General features: G+C 39.4%; 1 protein-coding gene across 1 annotated transcript; it reads left to right on the top strand.

The window, feature by feature from the left end:
* The first annotated feature begins 1,338 nt into the window (after positions 1-1,338).
* On the top strand, positions 1,339-1,764 carry LOC131696340 (uncharacterized). Its single transcript, XM_058984886.1, has one exon. The coding sequence runs from the start codon at positions 1,339-1,341 to the stop codon at positions 1,762-1,764; it is 426 nt and encodes a 141-aa protein (XP_058840869.1).
* Positions 1,765-14,109: the final 12,345 nt, after the last annotated feature.

Below are 14,109 nucleotides of genomic sequence, written 5' to 3'. Positions count from 1 at the left end.
TGATATGCATGTTGCATTGCATGCAGCGGGTGCTCGCCCAAGCTATCATCCCGAATGTAGTGGTCGATTAAACGTTCCACTGATTTGAGAAGGAAGGAGGTCAGACTGATCGGTCTAAAGCTCTTTGCCTCCTCATAAGTGACGCGGCCACCTTTGGGAATGAATTTGACAGTTATTTCCCGCCACGCTAATGGAATGTATCCTGTTGCAAGACTGCAAGTAAGAACCTTTTTCAAAATATGCTTGAAGTGTTCATATCCTTTTTGTAGTAGAACTGGAATAATTCCGTCCTTTCCCGGAGACTTATACGGAGCAAAACTTTCAATCGCCCATTTGATCGATTTGGTTGTCACAATTCTACGAGCAAATGCCCAAGAATCAGAACTGCCTGAAAAGAACTCAGGGGCAGTCGTCAGTGATGGCTCCGTACAACCTGGAAAGTGTGTATCAAAAAGACAGTTGAGTACTACATCTTCGTCAGACGAGTATTCACCATTAGCAGTTCTAATGGAACTGACATGAAAGTCTTTCGATTTCGAAAGTAACTTATTTAGTCTACTAGTCTCGTTGAGACTTGAGACATTTGTACAGAGGCTTTTCCAACCACTTCGCTCAGAGGATCGAAGGGCATTTCTGTATGCTTTGCGAACCAATTTAAATCCAATTCAATCCTCTACAAGCTCCCAAAGTTTGCAAGTGTGAAAGTTATACGAAACGAATCGTCCTTTCTCAAACATCTAGTTTTTTCGATCCATTGAGACTTCTGGGTCCAGCAATTATAAAAGCAAAAATGCTCATGCAAACCCTATGGAAATTGGACAACGAATGGGATCAGCTGTTGCCAGAAGCGGCGAAAGAGTGGGAGGAATATCAGTATCAGTTCTCCCGACTGAAAAACTTTCGACTTGCTCGGCATGTGCGATCACTGTGCCGTCCCGCTCGCACGGGAATCCACGGATTCAACGACGCCTCCGAACATGCTTATGGTGCGTGTCTGTATTTATGCTCGATTGCTCCGGATAGATACGTCACCATCATACTTTTGGCAGTAAAATCTCGTGTCGCACCTGTAAACAATAAGTCGATCGCACGTTTGGAATTGCGCGCTGCCTTGGTTCTATCAAAATTATTTCTATCCGTCAGTGCCAGCATAGGATTCCAGGAGAAGGCGTTCATGTGGACCGATTCCATGATTGTTTTGCACTGGTTGTCTGCAAATCCTTCTACATGGCAAAAATTTGTAGCCAATCGGGTCGCTGAAATTCAGGAAATTACTGCACACTGCACCTGGCATCACGTTCCCGGGCAGGAAAAACCAGCCATCTCATATCTAGGGGTATGGACGTTGGACTACTCGTTGATAGCTCGTTATGGTGGAATGCATCGTCGTGGCTTGCTTCGCTAAACCTACCTTGGCCGGAACCACCAGGGCAGTTTGGTCGCGTGAGGGAAAAGGAGCTTGAAACTAGAAGAGGAATTGCCCTTCCCATTGCAGCGCAGGAAGCCGACATTTTCTCTCTGTTTTCCTCGCTAGAAGCCTTCGTCACGGTTCTCATGCAAGTTGAAGGCTGCTTGAATTCCAGGCCTATTACACCAATATCAACTGACCCAAATGATATACAGGTGCTAACGCCGGGCCATTTTCTTATCGAGCGGCTGCTCAACGCCCTGCCACAACCCGATTACACTGTTGTTCCCGAGAATCGACTGCGGATGTGGGAACGACTTCAACGGTATACACTTCTGGCAGCGATGACATCGTGAGTACCTGACGTCCCTTCAACATCGATACAAATGGTCCAAATTTACTCGCAACCTGGCTTCCAGTGTTGAAGTGGTCGATTGGGAGAGTGGTAGACGTGCATCCAGACGACAACGGTATAGTACGTGTAGCATCAGTACGGTTGCCATCCGGGTCGATCTCCAGACGTGCTATCTCCAGACTTTGTTTATTGCCAATTGAAGTCGATCCAGCACAACTACAAGACTCTGGTCGCATCTATACCACTTCAGGAGCAGTTGGTGTATCTTGGAAACTACAATGGGAATTCTTTATTGAAATATAATTCAAGGTGGCCGGTGTGTTAAATAGACTTAGTCTATAATTAAATTTATTGCTATGAAACTTAATCTAAATCAAAATTTGCCTTAACTAAAACATGCAGTTGAATTTCTCTATAATTACTTAAAATTGCTGAACTTAAAGCTAGATATAAAAATTTGAACTTAAATGATACACCCTAAAGGTAATCGATCAACCTCTTATATACACATATGCACTCGTCCAGTCTGTCCAGGTTTGTGACAATAGGCCAGATATTACTTAGGTACATGCATAACTATTGATATAAAATAATCTGCTGATCATTCGAGAGCCAGTTATCTTACACCCGGACATCGATCTGGACGTTTGTCGCTATCGGTCAAATAAATTTATAATCGGTTCAAATCACCGTCCTCCGCTACTCAAAGAAAGTCCGCTTGATTTCCTCACAGCCCGCAGTGTTGTCGTGTCGGCGGAATCGCGAGAATCTGCGAGTGTCCGCGTCGGTCTTCAAGTCTCGGTAACCCAGAATATATAATTTTTGGAGTTTTAGAAAAATGATTGCGTTTAGGATGTCAGATAGGGCATCGCAATTTTTTTTGAATTCTCAAAGGCCGCCCTGCTCACATTGTAACAAATGTCAAAGTAAGCTCAGATACCAAATTTCACATCATTTGGACAATTCTAGACTCCCGCCCACTTCGATTGAAATTGTTGGTACTATTGGAAAATATGGAGGAAAAATACATTAAATGCTATAACTTTTCAAGTAGCACTCAGAAAATTACAATTTTTACCTCTTTTTATAGTAGTATTTGAATTTTGATATTTATGTTTTTCGAAAAATACGGGAAAGTGGGGTACTGGGTCATTTGTCCCCAAAATCCCTTATTTTTTTAAATTTTTCTGCTCCGTGATGCAAATTATACATATTTTGCAGTTCTTCTGTGAAAAAATCTTAGAAATCGAACGAAAACTTTTTGACTGTTGTCCGATTACGAGAAGTTTGGGTTATATGGCCAAAAAGTCCTATAACCCAAACTTCAAAGATGATGATGATGATGATGGTCCCACCTCACACCCCCACAAAGGTGTAAGCTGAACGATTTATCTAGAAGATAATTAATATTTTAACTCATTACAAAAACAGTTAACAAAAAAACGGACTGGTTCAATTTGCAGACATAGCCTTTCCTTCAAAAGAACGATATTTCGATATTCCATCATATATATATTTCGAATATTCCATCAACAACCAGGGTCCATCAAGAAAATTTCCATTCCGGGAAGATACTTGATAGAATCGGGAATTGAACCCAATAGCGTCCATTTCTGATCATTCTCTGTAAGACTCCTCTCGCCTGACCAAGACATCGGTACTACCACCTGCTAAGGTGAGAAGTGACGAGCCTAGTGGCAGTGCAGAGTCCAACTCCGTTATTGCCACTATCGCAGCAATAACCGAGATTAACTCAATTGTCGAGCAAAGCCAGCAAAGCAACTCCATCATCAAATCAGACCCTGATCACAACAAAAGTCTAAGTAAAGCTTCGATTCAACCCGATGAGCTCTTAGTACTGGTCACTATGTTCGATTTCAAGTTAGTCTCTATCTGCTTATCGCGCGTGTGGCTCAGACTTCTGTAGACATATCATTATTTTTTAAAAAACTTAAATAAGTAACAAAAATCCATCATCATCATAGCGAATATAATAACTTAGTGTGACTAAATGCAAATAAAAGACGAGAAAAAAATACAAAATGGTATTACATAGTTATTCACATAACTCCAAAATATAAAAATTAAAAAAATCTGTCTACAAAGCAGATTTTACGTGTGAAATACATAGTGTTTTGAACTCCGCCAATGTTGGCGCACGTTTAATATGTCTAGGCATCGAATTGAAAAAACTTATTGCTTTGTACCACAAGAAGTTCTGTGATCTACTAAATAAAAAGCTAGGTGTTCTTGCATCAGACGCTTTTGTAGTGTTGTACCTATTCACATCACTTCCGCTTTCAATTCGATCACACAAATATCGAGGCAACATTCCATCAATAATTTAAAAAATGAACACCATTGTCAAGTAATAAATTCTTTGCTTCACAGAGGCTTCGATAACGACAACAGAGTTTTTATTAATGAGCATCTTACGGCTACTGCTATGGAAGTTCGTGCTGAAGCATACAAACGGGCGCGTACAAAAGGTATTTGTTCGTGATGGCCTTGTTCATGTGGATAACCATGGAAAAGTTGAAGCCCTTCACTCGGTTCTTCAGCTATCTACAAAATTCAGTTAACCTTTCCATTAAGCTCTTCTTTCCTTCCTCATTTCCCATGATACCTTCCAGATTTTTCCTGTGTTTCCAACCTCTCCTGAAAGTCAAAATATTACACCTATCCTTGTTTTTGCCTTTTCCCCAAGTTTTTTCTTATTGTCCTTTGTATCCGATCCTCGAGTTTTCCATGATTGTTCCTTCCTAAAAGTAATTGTTGCTGATAGTTTTTGCTGCGCTGTACTATAAACATGATGATGGAACGGACTGCTGTTGGTGCTGTTGCTGTTGCTATTGTTGGTGCTGCCGCTGTTGTTGCTGCTGTTTCTACTACTGCGGATGCTATTTCTATTACTGCTGAACAAACGATATCGTGCTGCTAGTATTATTTTGGCTACGACAAATGAAATTTCCATTGATGCTGTTCTGTGCTTTTAATGATATTATTTCCAATTGTCAGTTGAACTGCGACATAAGTGCATTAATTAATGTTAGAAGAAATTTCTAGATGTAAGAATATGTTCTCTATTATCGTTATCTTTTCATGTGGGGAAGCTTTGCGAATTGCTTCTCGTGCAAAGTTTCTTGTATCTCATTGCACTGATTATGGCTAGCCAACTGTTTAACAATACCTCTACAAACATGATTATTCCTAAGTCTGTTCTAAATGCTGCACTATACACAGATAAACTTAATATTTGTCATGTTAATGTCCAAAGTCTTTGTGCACGAAGGTTTGCCAAACTAAATGAACTTAGAATGTTGATCAATAATAGCAAAATAGACATCATTTGCATGTCAGAGACTTGGCTTGATGCTTCTATTATCGACCCTATGATTGCTATAGACGGGTTCAAACTATTCAGGAATGATCGTAATCGACACGGGGGCGGAGTATGCATATATGTGAAAAATAAGCTAACAAGTAGGATTGTGCGGAAATCCACACTTACAGATTACTCTCGTTCTATACCAGAATTTCTGCTGCTGGAGATACAGTGTGGTATTGATAAGATTCTTTTAGGGGTGTACTACAACCCTCCGAATGTAGATTGCTCGGAAACACTTCTGTATCATTTCGATGAATATACTGTCAAGTATAATTCCACATTTTTCCTAGGTGACTTCAACACAGACCTGCTAAAGCACACTGGTAAATCGCAACGTTTTAAAGATGTCTTATTGAACATGTCCTACACATGTATTAATGATGAGCCCACGTTTTTTCACCGAACGAGCTGTTCCTTGCTTGATCTTTTTCTAACGGATTCCCCTAACGCGGTCCTTAGATTTGGACAGGTATCTCTGTCAGGAATCTCAAAACACGACTTGATATTTTCTTCGCTTAATTTTTCAGCAAAATTCGAACCAGAGCTAATATATTATAGGGACTACAAAAATTATGACGCCCAGGGACTAAGTGATGCCTTCGACAACATCGATTGGAGCGAATATATTAGTATCGATCACCCTGATATGCTAGTTAATATTTTGAATGGCCATCTACACCGAATTCATGATTCATTCTTTCCACTAAGAGTTGCCAAACCGAGGATTAATCCTTGGTTCAATGCGAATATTGAAAGAGCTATGGTCAACAGAGATATAGCCTATAGAAATTGGAAGTGCAGCAAAAGTGTTGAAGATCATGCCCATTATAAACGCCTCAGAAATAATGCAAATGAACTAATTAAAAAGTCTAAAATCGACTTTGATAGACGTAATTTTAATATGGAAATTCCCAGTAAGCAACTTTGGAATAACATTAAAAAACTCGGTATTTCAAAAAAAGGAGCGGTCCAAAATAACTTTGACCATTCTGCAAACGATATCAACGATTACTTTGCTTCCAATTTTACCGCTGACAACTCTTCAGTTCCTACCTTCCCCACAAATAACAATGGTTTCCGCTTTAGGCTCATCCAAGACTATGAAATTATGAGCGCCGTATCCTCGATTAAATCTAATGCGGTCGGGCTGGATAATATTCCCATACAATACATTAAGTTAATCCTGCCTCATGCACTGCCATATATACGTCATTTATTTAACTCAATTATAAATTCATCAGTGTTTCCCCGCATGTGGAAATGTGTCAAAGTAATCCCCATCAAGAAAAAAGGTAATTTAGCTTGTTTATCTAATCTTCGGCCTATTAGCTTGCTCAGCGCGATATCTAAAGTTTTTGAAAAACTTATTAAAGAACAAATTTCTTCTTTCATTAACGAAATGAATTTCCTACATCCCTTTCAATCCGGTTTCAGAAAATTCCACAGCACTGAAACCGCACTGATGAAAGTGCACGATGATATTTCGCAAGTGATTGATAAACGTGGAATAGCTATTCTTCTGTTACTTGACTTTGCCAAAGCGTTTGACCGTGTGTCACATAGTAAGCTTTTATCGAAGCTAGTATCGTCTTTTCAATTTTCTCATTTAGCGGCGAATTTGATGAAGTCATATCTGCGTGATCGAAGTCAGGCAGTTTTCTTCGATGGGATTATGTCTTCCTTTCAGCACATTGGGTCAGGAGTTCCACAAGGGTCTGTGCTTGGACCTATTTTGTTTTCACTTTTTATAAATGACTTACCTCTAGTATTGGATTTTTGCTCGATACATTTATTTGCAGATGATGTTCAGATTTATTTTTGTGCAAATAAAACATATAGTATGCATTGTATAGCAAGAAAAATTAACCATGATTTAAGAAAAATTCTTTTGTGGTCCCAGCGAAACCTGCTTTTCGTTAACCCCACGAAAACTAAAGCGATGTTACTAAGCAAGTCTACCATTCTTCCGACTCCACCTCAACTTTACATAGACAATGCATTAATCCAATTTGTGAATCGCACTGTGAATCTTGGTGTTATATTCACGTCTAATTTGAGCTGGGATGACCAAGTAAATGCGCAATGTGGAAAGATATACGGTACTCTGAAGCGTTTGAATCTAGTTACTAAACATTTTGAAATTACCACCAAAATTAAACTTTTCAAATCACTTGCTTTACCACATTTCATCTATGGAGACTTCATATACTCAAATGCGTCTGCAGCATCCATAAATAAGTTGAGAGTTGCTTTAAACACGTGTGTTCGTTATGTCTACAACCTCTCCAGGTATTCCCGAGTTTCTCATCTGCAAAAATCTCTCATAGGTTGTTCATTTGCTAACTTTTATGCTTATCGGTCCAGTTTGATCCTGTACCGACTTATCAGTTCCAAAAAACCTGAATATTTACATTGCAAACTAAGGCCCTTACTTAACCCACGTACACTTAATTAAGAGTTACCTCAGCACACTACTGCTTATTACAACCAATCCATGTTCGTTAGGGGTATCTCTGTTTATAACAATTTGCCATACTTTTTAAAATCCATTACCTCATTGAGAAACTTTAAGCGAGAGCTGCTTTGTTATTTCAACGGCATGAATTAGAATGCGATATTAGAGAACAATTAGAATTAGATTAATTTAGAATTAGATTTAGTACCTTTTCATATTATTTTCAAATTAAAGCACAGAATTCCACCAAGATGTAACATTTGAAAAGACTTTAGTCTTACGTTACATAATGTCAGTGAAATAAATAAATAAATAAATAAATAATGCGTTCAACATGAAATAAGAGGAAATGTATCTGTTACATTTTAAAATTAATCGCATGATTTTATTTTGCAATCGCTGTAACCTCAATATTTGTGTTTGATTGGCAAGAAACAAAATAGACGGGCAGAAGTCAATGTGTGGTGAAATAATAGATTTATATAATAAAATTTTACTATTTTAATTTTTCAGACGACACAATATACCATACTTTTTGGCAATCTTTTTGATAACATTGTCGATGCGAGACTTAAAGGTTAACTTGTCATCAATGATTATTCCAAGATATTTTAATTCACTAACGCGATCACCATTTATTTCAACGTTAACGACACGCCTAGTATTAGCCGAAGAGATAATCATGTATTTAGTTTTAGCAACATTTAACTTTAATTGTTTAAATTTTAACCAACGAGCAAGGGAATGCAAATCTTCGTTCAAATGCGCCAGGGCTTCATCTACATCCTTAGCTGCAATGAACAGAACAGTGTCGTCAGCAAACAAATTTAAGTCACAAAATCGTAAAACTCGCCATTTATATACATAATAAATAAAATAGGACCTAAGACACTACCTTGCGGCACTCCAAGAGGATTGTCGAGAGGACTAGATACAAAATCATCGAAACTGGTTTTCTGAGTTCTATCACACAAATAGTTTTCAAACCACTTATGTGCTATCCCTCCGATACCAAATCGCTATAAAGTTTTCAGAAGTAAAGGTCTCGAAATTGTCTCAAAAGCGCGTTTCAGATCCAAAAATACAGCAAAAATAGTCTCTTTAACCTCGATTTTCTCTTTCTATTTTGCTAAACACTAGATTCAAAGCGGTCTCGCAAGAGTGTCCCTCTCGGTATCCCGATTGCTCCGGAATTTGCAAATTATTATTATTCAAATAACTCATCAGCCAAGGGCCACTTAACAACAAGTTCTAAAATTTTCTCTAATGTGTGCAACATGTTAATGAGGCGGCACTCTTCGGCTTTATCCATCCCAGTAACTTTGGGAATAGGAATCACAAGTGATTCCTTCCAAACTTTCGGCACGTGCCCAGTTTGTAGTGATTCATTTACAAGGTCCAGCAGATCGTGTCCGACGACATGAAAGCAATCCTGTATCACTTTTGCGCTGACATTATCGATACCAGCCGATTTTCCCAAAAGAAAAATAAATATCCTTCAACTGTTCAAAAGTGATTGGGTGAAATTCGTTAATATTAATCGGCTGTGTTATTTCCACAGGTTCCCTGATCAATTTTTCAGCTATTGTTTGTTCAGATTGTTCTTCTACCCCATTAAAAGTTATGGACTGTGAGGAACTACGTTTAGGTTTAATTAAATTCTTTAGGATTTTCCTCTTTGCTGTTGTTTTGAAACATCAAATCGATCGATCTTCCTTTGAATATATTCACATTTGGTCTTCTTCAAAGCCCGTGAATAAATATTTCGCGCGTACTTGTTCCCATTCCAAAGACGTTCACTATTAGTTTTACAAAATTTCTTGTACTTTTTATCCCTTATACGTTCCAGGCGCAAAAGATCAAAAGAGTACCAGCTGTTCGAGTTATTTGAATTAACAAACTTTTGAGAAACTAAACTATTTGTACACTCTTTTAACACGTTAGTTAGAAGAGCTCCCAAGCAACAATTGAAGTTTTATAGCACGCTACAAGTGCAATCTAAGTTTTATCAGTGACTATAAAACTATCACAAAACCACAATTGTTACTAGGGCTGCCTTGTTATCCAAATTTCCATTCAATTCCGTAAAATCCATGCTTCTCGAAACCAGTTGTGACATAGCTTGTTTCGAATATCTTTTCCAGCACTTGATTTTAACTTTATCCTCTTCACAGTTAGGTTCATTCTCCAGAAAAATTGAGATCGTCTCATGGTCTGAAATTTTACAATCGGCCTCTACATACGAATGAACCCCATCAAAATTGGAATACACGTGATCTATCAATGTTCTACTGCGTCTGGAAATTCTTGTAAACTCACTAACCGTTTGCTTGAAATTCAAAAACTCAGCCAACTGCTTCAACTGATTCGAATTTTGATCGTTAAGCCAATCAATATTGAAATCGCCCGAAATTACATTAAGTTTACTCAAGTCAACGAAATTCTCCCACCAGTTTTCTAAAATTTCTAAATACCGTCGCTTGAACTAGGAGAATGGTATACTACTGCAAAATTTCCCATCTGCATGCCTCTTTCAACTGATATACTCAAGAACCAATTATTATCAACTGCTTCGTTTAACCGAACGTTGAATTCAATCGATTCTTTGGCATAAATGGCAACTCCACCAGTATAGGAATGAGATAGACAAAAAGCAACTTTATAACCCGGAATGCTATCAAATCATCAGCATCAACAATATGTGTTTCTGATATTAAAACTAACAATGGATGTTTGTTTTCTACAAGATGTCGCAATGCGACAAAGTTTGTAGATAACCCAGCTATATTTAAATACATTGTTTCAGACAACCTCTCGTTTGTTAGTTGCTATTAACTTGACAAAACGTTGCTTTTTTCAATTCTAGCAGTCCTCGATATACTGAACACTGCTTACTAAATGCCGCATGATTACGTCCAAATTCATTTTACGTTCACTATTCTTTTTAATACAATTCACGCATTTAAAATCAGTTGACGAGCATTCAGATGTTCTATGTGCTCCATTACATCTGGAGGATGTTTCTTTATTTACGCATCCCGTACTCTTATGACCATATTCTCCACATTTGAAGCAGCGCAGCACGTTAAAGGCCTCTAAAACAGAACACCTATCCCAACCAATGTTTACCGCACGGGTTGACATCAGGCCGCTATAGGTGTCCTTATCAACTTCAATTATAGCATTGTATTTGTTATATTTGAAGGGTGGATTTTGGAAATTGGCAGCAACTTTAACATATTCAAACGGAATACCCTCATTCTGACTCTTCAATAAGTCAATGAAGACTTCTTCAGTGTATCGATCACTCATCTCCATTATTTTCAACTTCGGTTTACCGGGTATCGGTATAACAGCAATATACTTTTCACTCAGATTGCTTACAATGTTTTCTTTCACCGATTCAATATTATCCCGAGTTGCACACTCCACAATAATCGAGCCATCTTTACCGTTTTTAAAGTTGCTAATTTTGTGCATCTTTGGATCTAATTTATTTTTTACTTCCTTCCTCGTGTCGTCACTCGATTGCAACGGCTCGACTGGTTTAATCACAATGACCGGGCGAGCCTTACGTTTCGTTTGACTTCTAGTTCTAATTTTATTCGTCCCAGTAGCTTCCGACAAAACATTCGCGTAAGTAATTCTACTATTTTTATCAAAAACCTCGTCATTATTTCCATCATCGTCTATTTCAATTAGCATCGGTTCATCTTTATTCGCCAAAATTTTCGTTTTCTACTGGGATTTCCGTCAGATTCAGAATGAACCTTCCTATTACTAAAATTCCTCTTTCTGTTCATTCCAACTAATTCAATTTCACACTTGACATTTTCATTAAAACAACAACAAATCTTCCAACTTTTTGGCAACACTGTTTTCCAAGCTAGCCAATGTGGATGAGAGTCAAAGGAGATATAAATGGGGGATAGGAATGATGGTAGAAAACTGCAAAAATGGAAAGTTTTCTTGTACACATGTGTTATGTTATATATACAGTAGGATTCCGTTTTTGGCAACAATATTTTTTTTTCAGTTGCCAAAACTGGAACCGTGCCAAAAATGGAACCTTACATTAAAAGCTTTTATTTTCAATTTGTGACATCATAAATGATACAAGAACATTAATTATATAAGAATATGTGAAATGTAATGAAATCATAGAAAAAAACAGTAAATTTAATTTTATTCGTTATGCCCGGCATTATAAAATATAGTAAATATGACTCGCTTGTTTGGAAATAAAGTAAAAAGTGATATCCATTATTCAACAAAATGTCTATTGAGCTTTTTTTAAAGATTTACTATGTACAACAACAATGTTGCCAACAACGGAACCCATTTGTTGCCAAAAACGGAACTGCTTAAATGGAATCGAAAGTTTTACTGTAATGTTCCAAAACCAATTGATACAAACATTACAGTAAGGCGGGGCTAGTTGATGGAACGATGACCTCGGAACATGTCTGGTACTATACACGAAACGGGTCATCGGAAAATCAATTGAGCTTACACCTTCCTAAATCTGTGAACCAAGTTATTTGCATGAATGTTAAAATACATGCAAACGTCTTTTTTCTGTAAATCACTACCAGCTAGTGGGAGATAGGAAGGTTAACACATACACACTGTTTTCCAAGCTAGCCAATTTAAGAGAGAGAGAAAGAGAGAGAGAGAGAGAGAGAGAGAGAGAGAGAGAGTTGTTGAAAGACCTGATCAGTTTTTCTATTCCGTTTTCTACTGCGATGTTTATCTGTGCATCGATGTTTTTCGGGCATCAGTGAGAGATTCAGAAATGGAAACGAATTGTTCCGTCTTCTTATCCAACTCAATGATTATCGAACTGACATCCTGCACACCAGAAGACTGGCCTGATAAACATTTCGCACACTTGTAGCAAAGACTTGCATTATCAGCCAACCAATTTACCATGGCCTTTGTTAACCTGGAACATTTTTGATGGTATTTATCGCCGCAAAAAAGGCATAGTACAAGACCTTCGGTGAGACTCACCGTACCCGTACACTTTGCACACAGGCCACCCTTTTTTATTTTTTTATTTATTAACAGATCAAGGCGGAAGTGGCCTGTGCCGTATACAAAAGATTCCTCCATTCCACTCGGTCCATGGCCGCGCGTCGCCAGCCACGCAATCTGCGAAGGGTCCGCAAATCGTCTTCCACCTGGTCGATCCCTCGTGCTCGATGCGCGCCACGTCTTCTTGTACTGGTCGGATTGCAATTGAGAACCGTTTTCACTGGGCTATTGTCCGACATTCTGGCTACGTGCCCGGCCCACCGTAGTCGTCCGATTTTCGCGGTATGACAGATGGGCGGCTCCCCCAACAGCTGATGCAATTCATGGTTCATTCGCCGTCTCCATGTGCCGTCTTCCATCTGCACTCCACCGTAGATGGTACGCAGCACTTTCCGTTCGAAGACACCAAGTGCGCGTTGGTCCTCCACGAGCATGGTCCAGGTCTCGTGCCCGTAGAGAACTACCGGTCTAATCAGCGTCTTGTAGATGGTCAACTTCGTACGACGGCGAACTCTGTTCGACCGAAGTGTCTTGCGGAGGCCAAAGTAAGCACGATTTCCTGCCACGATGCGTCTACGAATCTCTCTGCTGGTATCATTGTCGGCGGTCACCAGTGAGCCCAAGTACACGAACTCTTCAACCACCTCGATTTCGTCGCCAACGATGCAAACTCGAAGCGGGCGGTTCTCATTCTCTTCTCGTGAACCTCTTCCTATCATGTACTTTGTCTTCGACGTGTTGATGGCAAGTCCGACGCGCTTGGCTTCTCTTTTCAGTCTGATGTAGGCTTCCTCCATCTTCTCAAAGTTTCGTGCAATAATATCAACGTCATCGGCGAAGCCAAGTAGCTGAACGGACTTTGTGAAAATCGTACCACTCGTGTCGATCCCTGCTCTTCTTATTACACCTTCCAGCGCGATGTTGAATAACAGACACGAGAGGGGGTGGGCGTGGCGTAGTTGGTAAATCGATTGCCTTGTACGCAGCGCACCTGGGTTCGAGTCCCGACCCCGCACATAGGGTTCGAAATTTTTCACAAGAGATTTTTCTAACCCGAAGAGGCGAATGACCTTAAGGTTAAAGCCTCTATAATCGAAATAAAAAAAAAACAGACACGAGATACCATCACCTTGCCGTAACCCTCTGCGTGATTCGAAGGGACTCGAGAGCGTCCCTGAGACACGTACTACGCACATCACCCGATCCATCGTCGCCTTCACTAATCGCGTCAGTTTGTCCGGGAATCCGTACTCGTGCATAATGTGCCATAGCTGATCTCGATCGATAGTGTCGTATGCGGCTTTGAAGTCGATGAACAAATGATGTGTGGGTACATTGTACTCGCGGCATTTTTGCAGTACTTGACGAAGCGCGAACACCTGGTCCGTGGTAGATCGTTCGCTCATGAAACCCGCCTGGTACTGCCCCACGAACTCTCTTGCAATTGGTGATAGTCGACGGCATAG

The sequence above is a fragment of the Topomyia yanbarensis genome, chromosome 1 (genome assembly GCF_030247195.1).
Source record: "Topomyia yanbarensis strain Yona2022 chromosome 1, ASM3024719v1, whole genome shotgun sequence".
Lineage (NCBI taxonomy): Eukaryota > Metazoa > Arthropoda > Insecta > Diptera > Culicidae > Topomyia > Topomyia yanbarensis.
The sequence above is the reverse complement of the archived record's forward strand: the minus strand, read 5'-3'. Positions and strand labels throughout refer to the sequence as shown.

Bases quoted from the DNA above. Each gene is read 5' to 3' on its own strand.
- LOC131696340 (XM_058984886.1), top strand. From the start codon at position 1,339: ATGGACGTTGGACTACTCGTTGATAGCTCGTTATGGTGGAATGCATCG.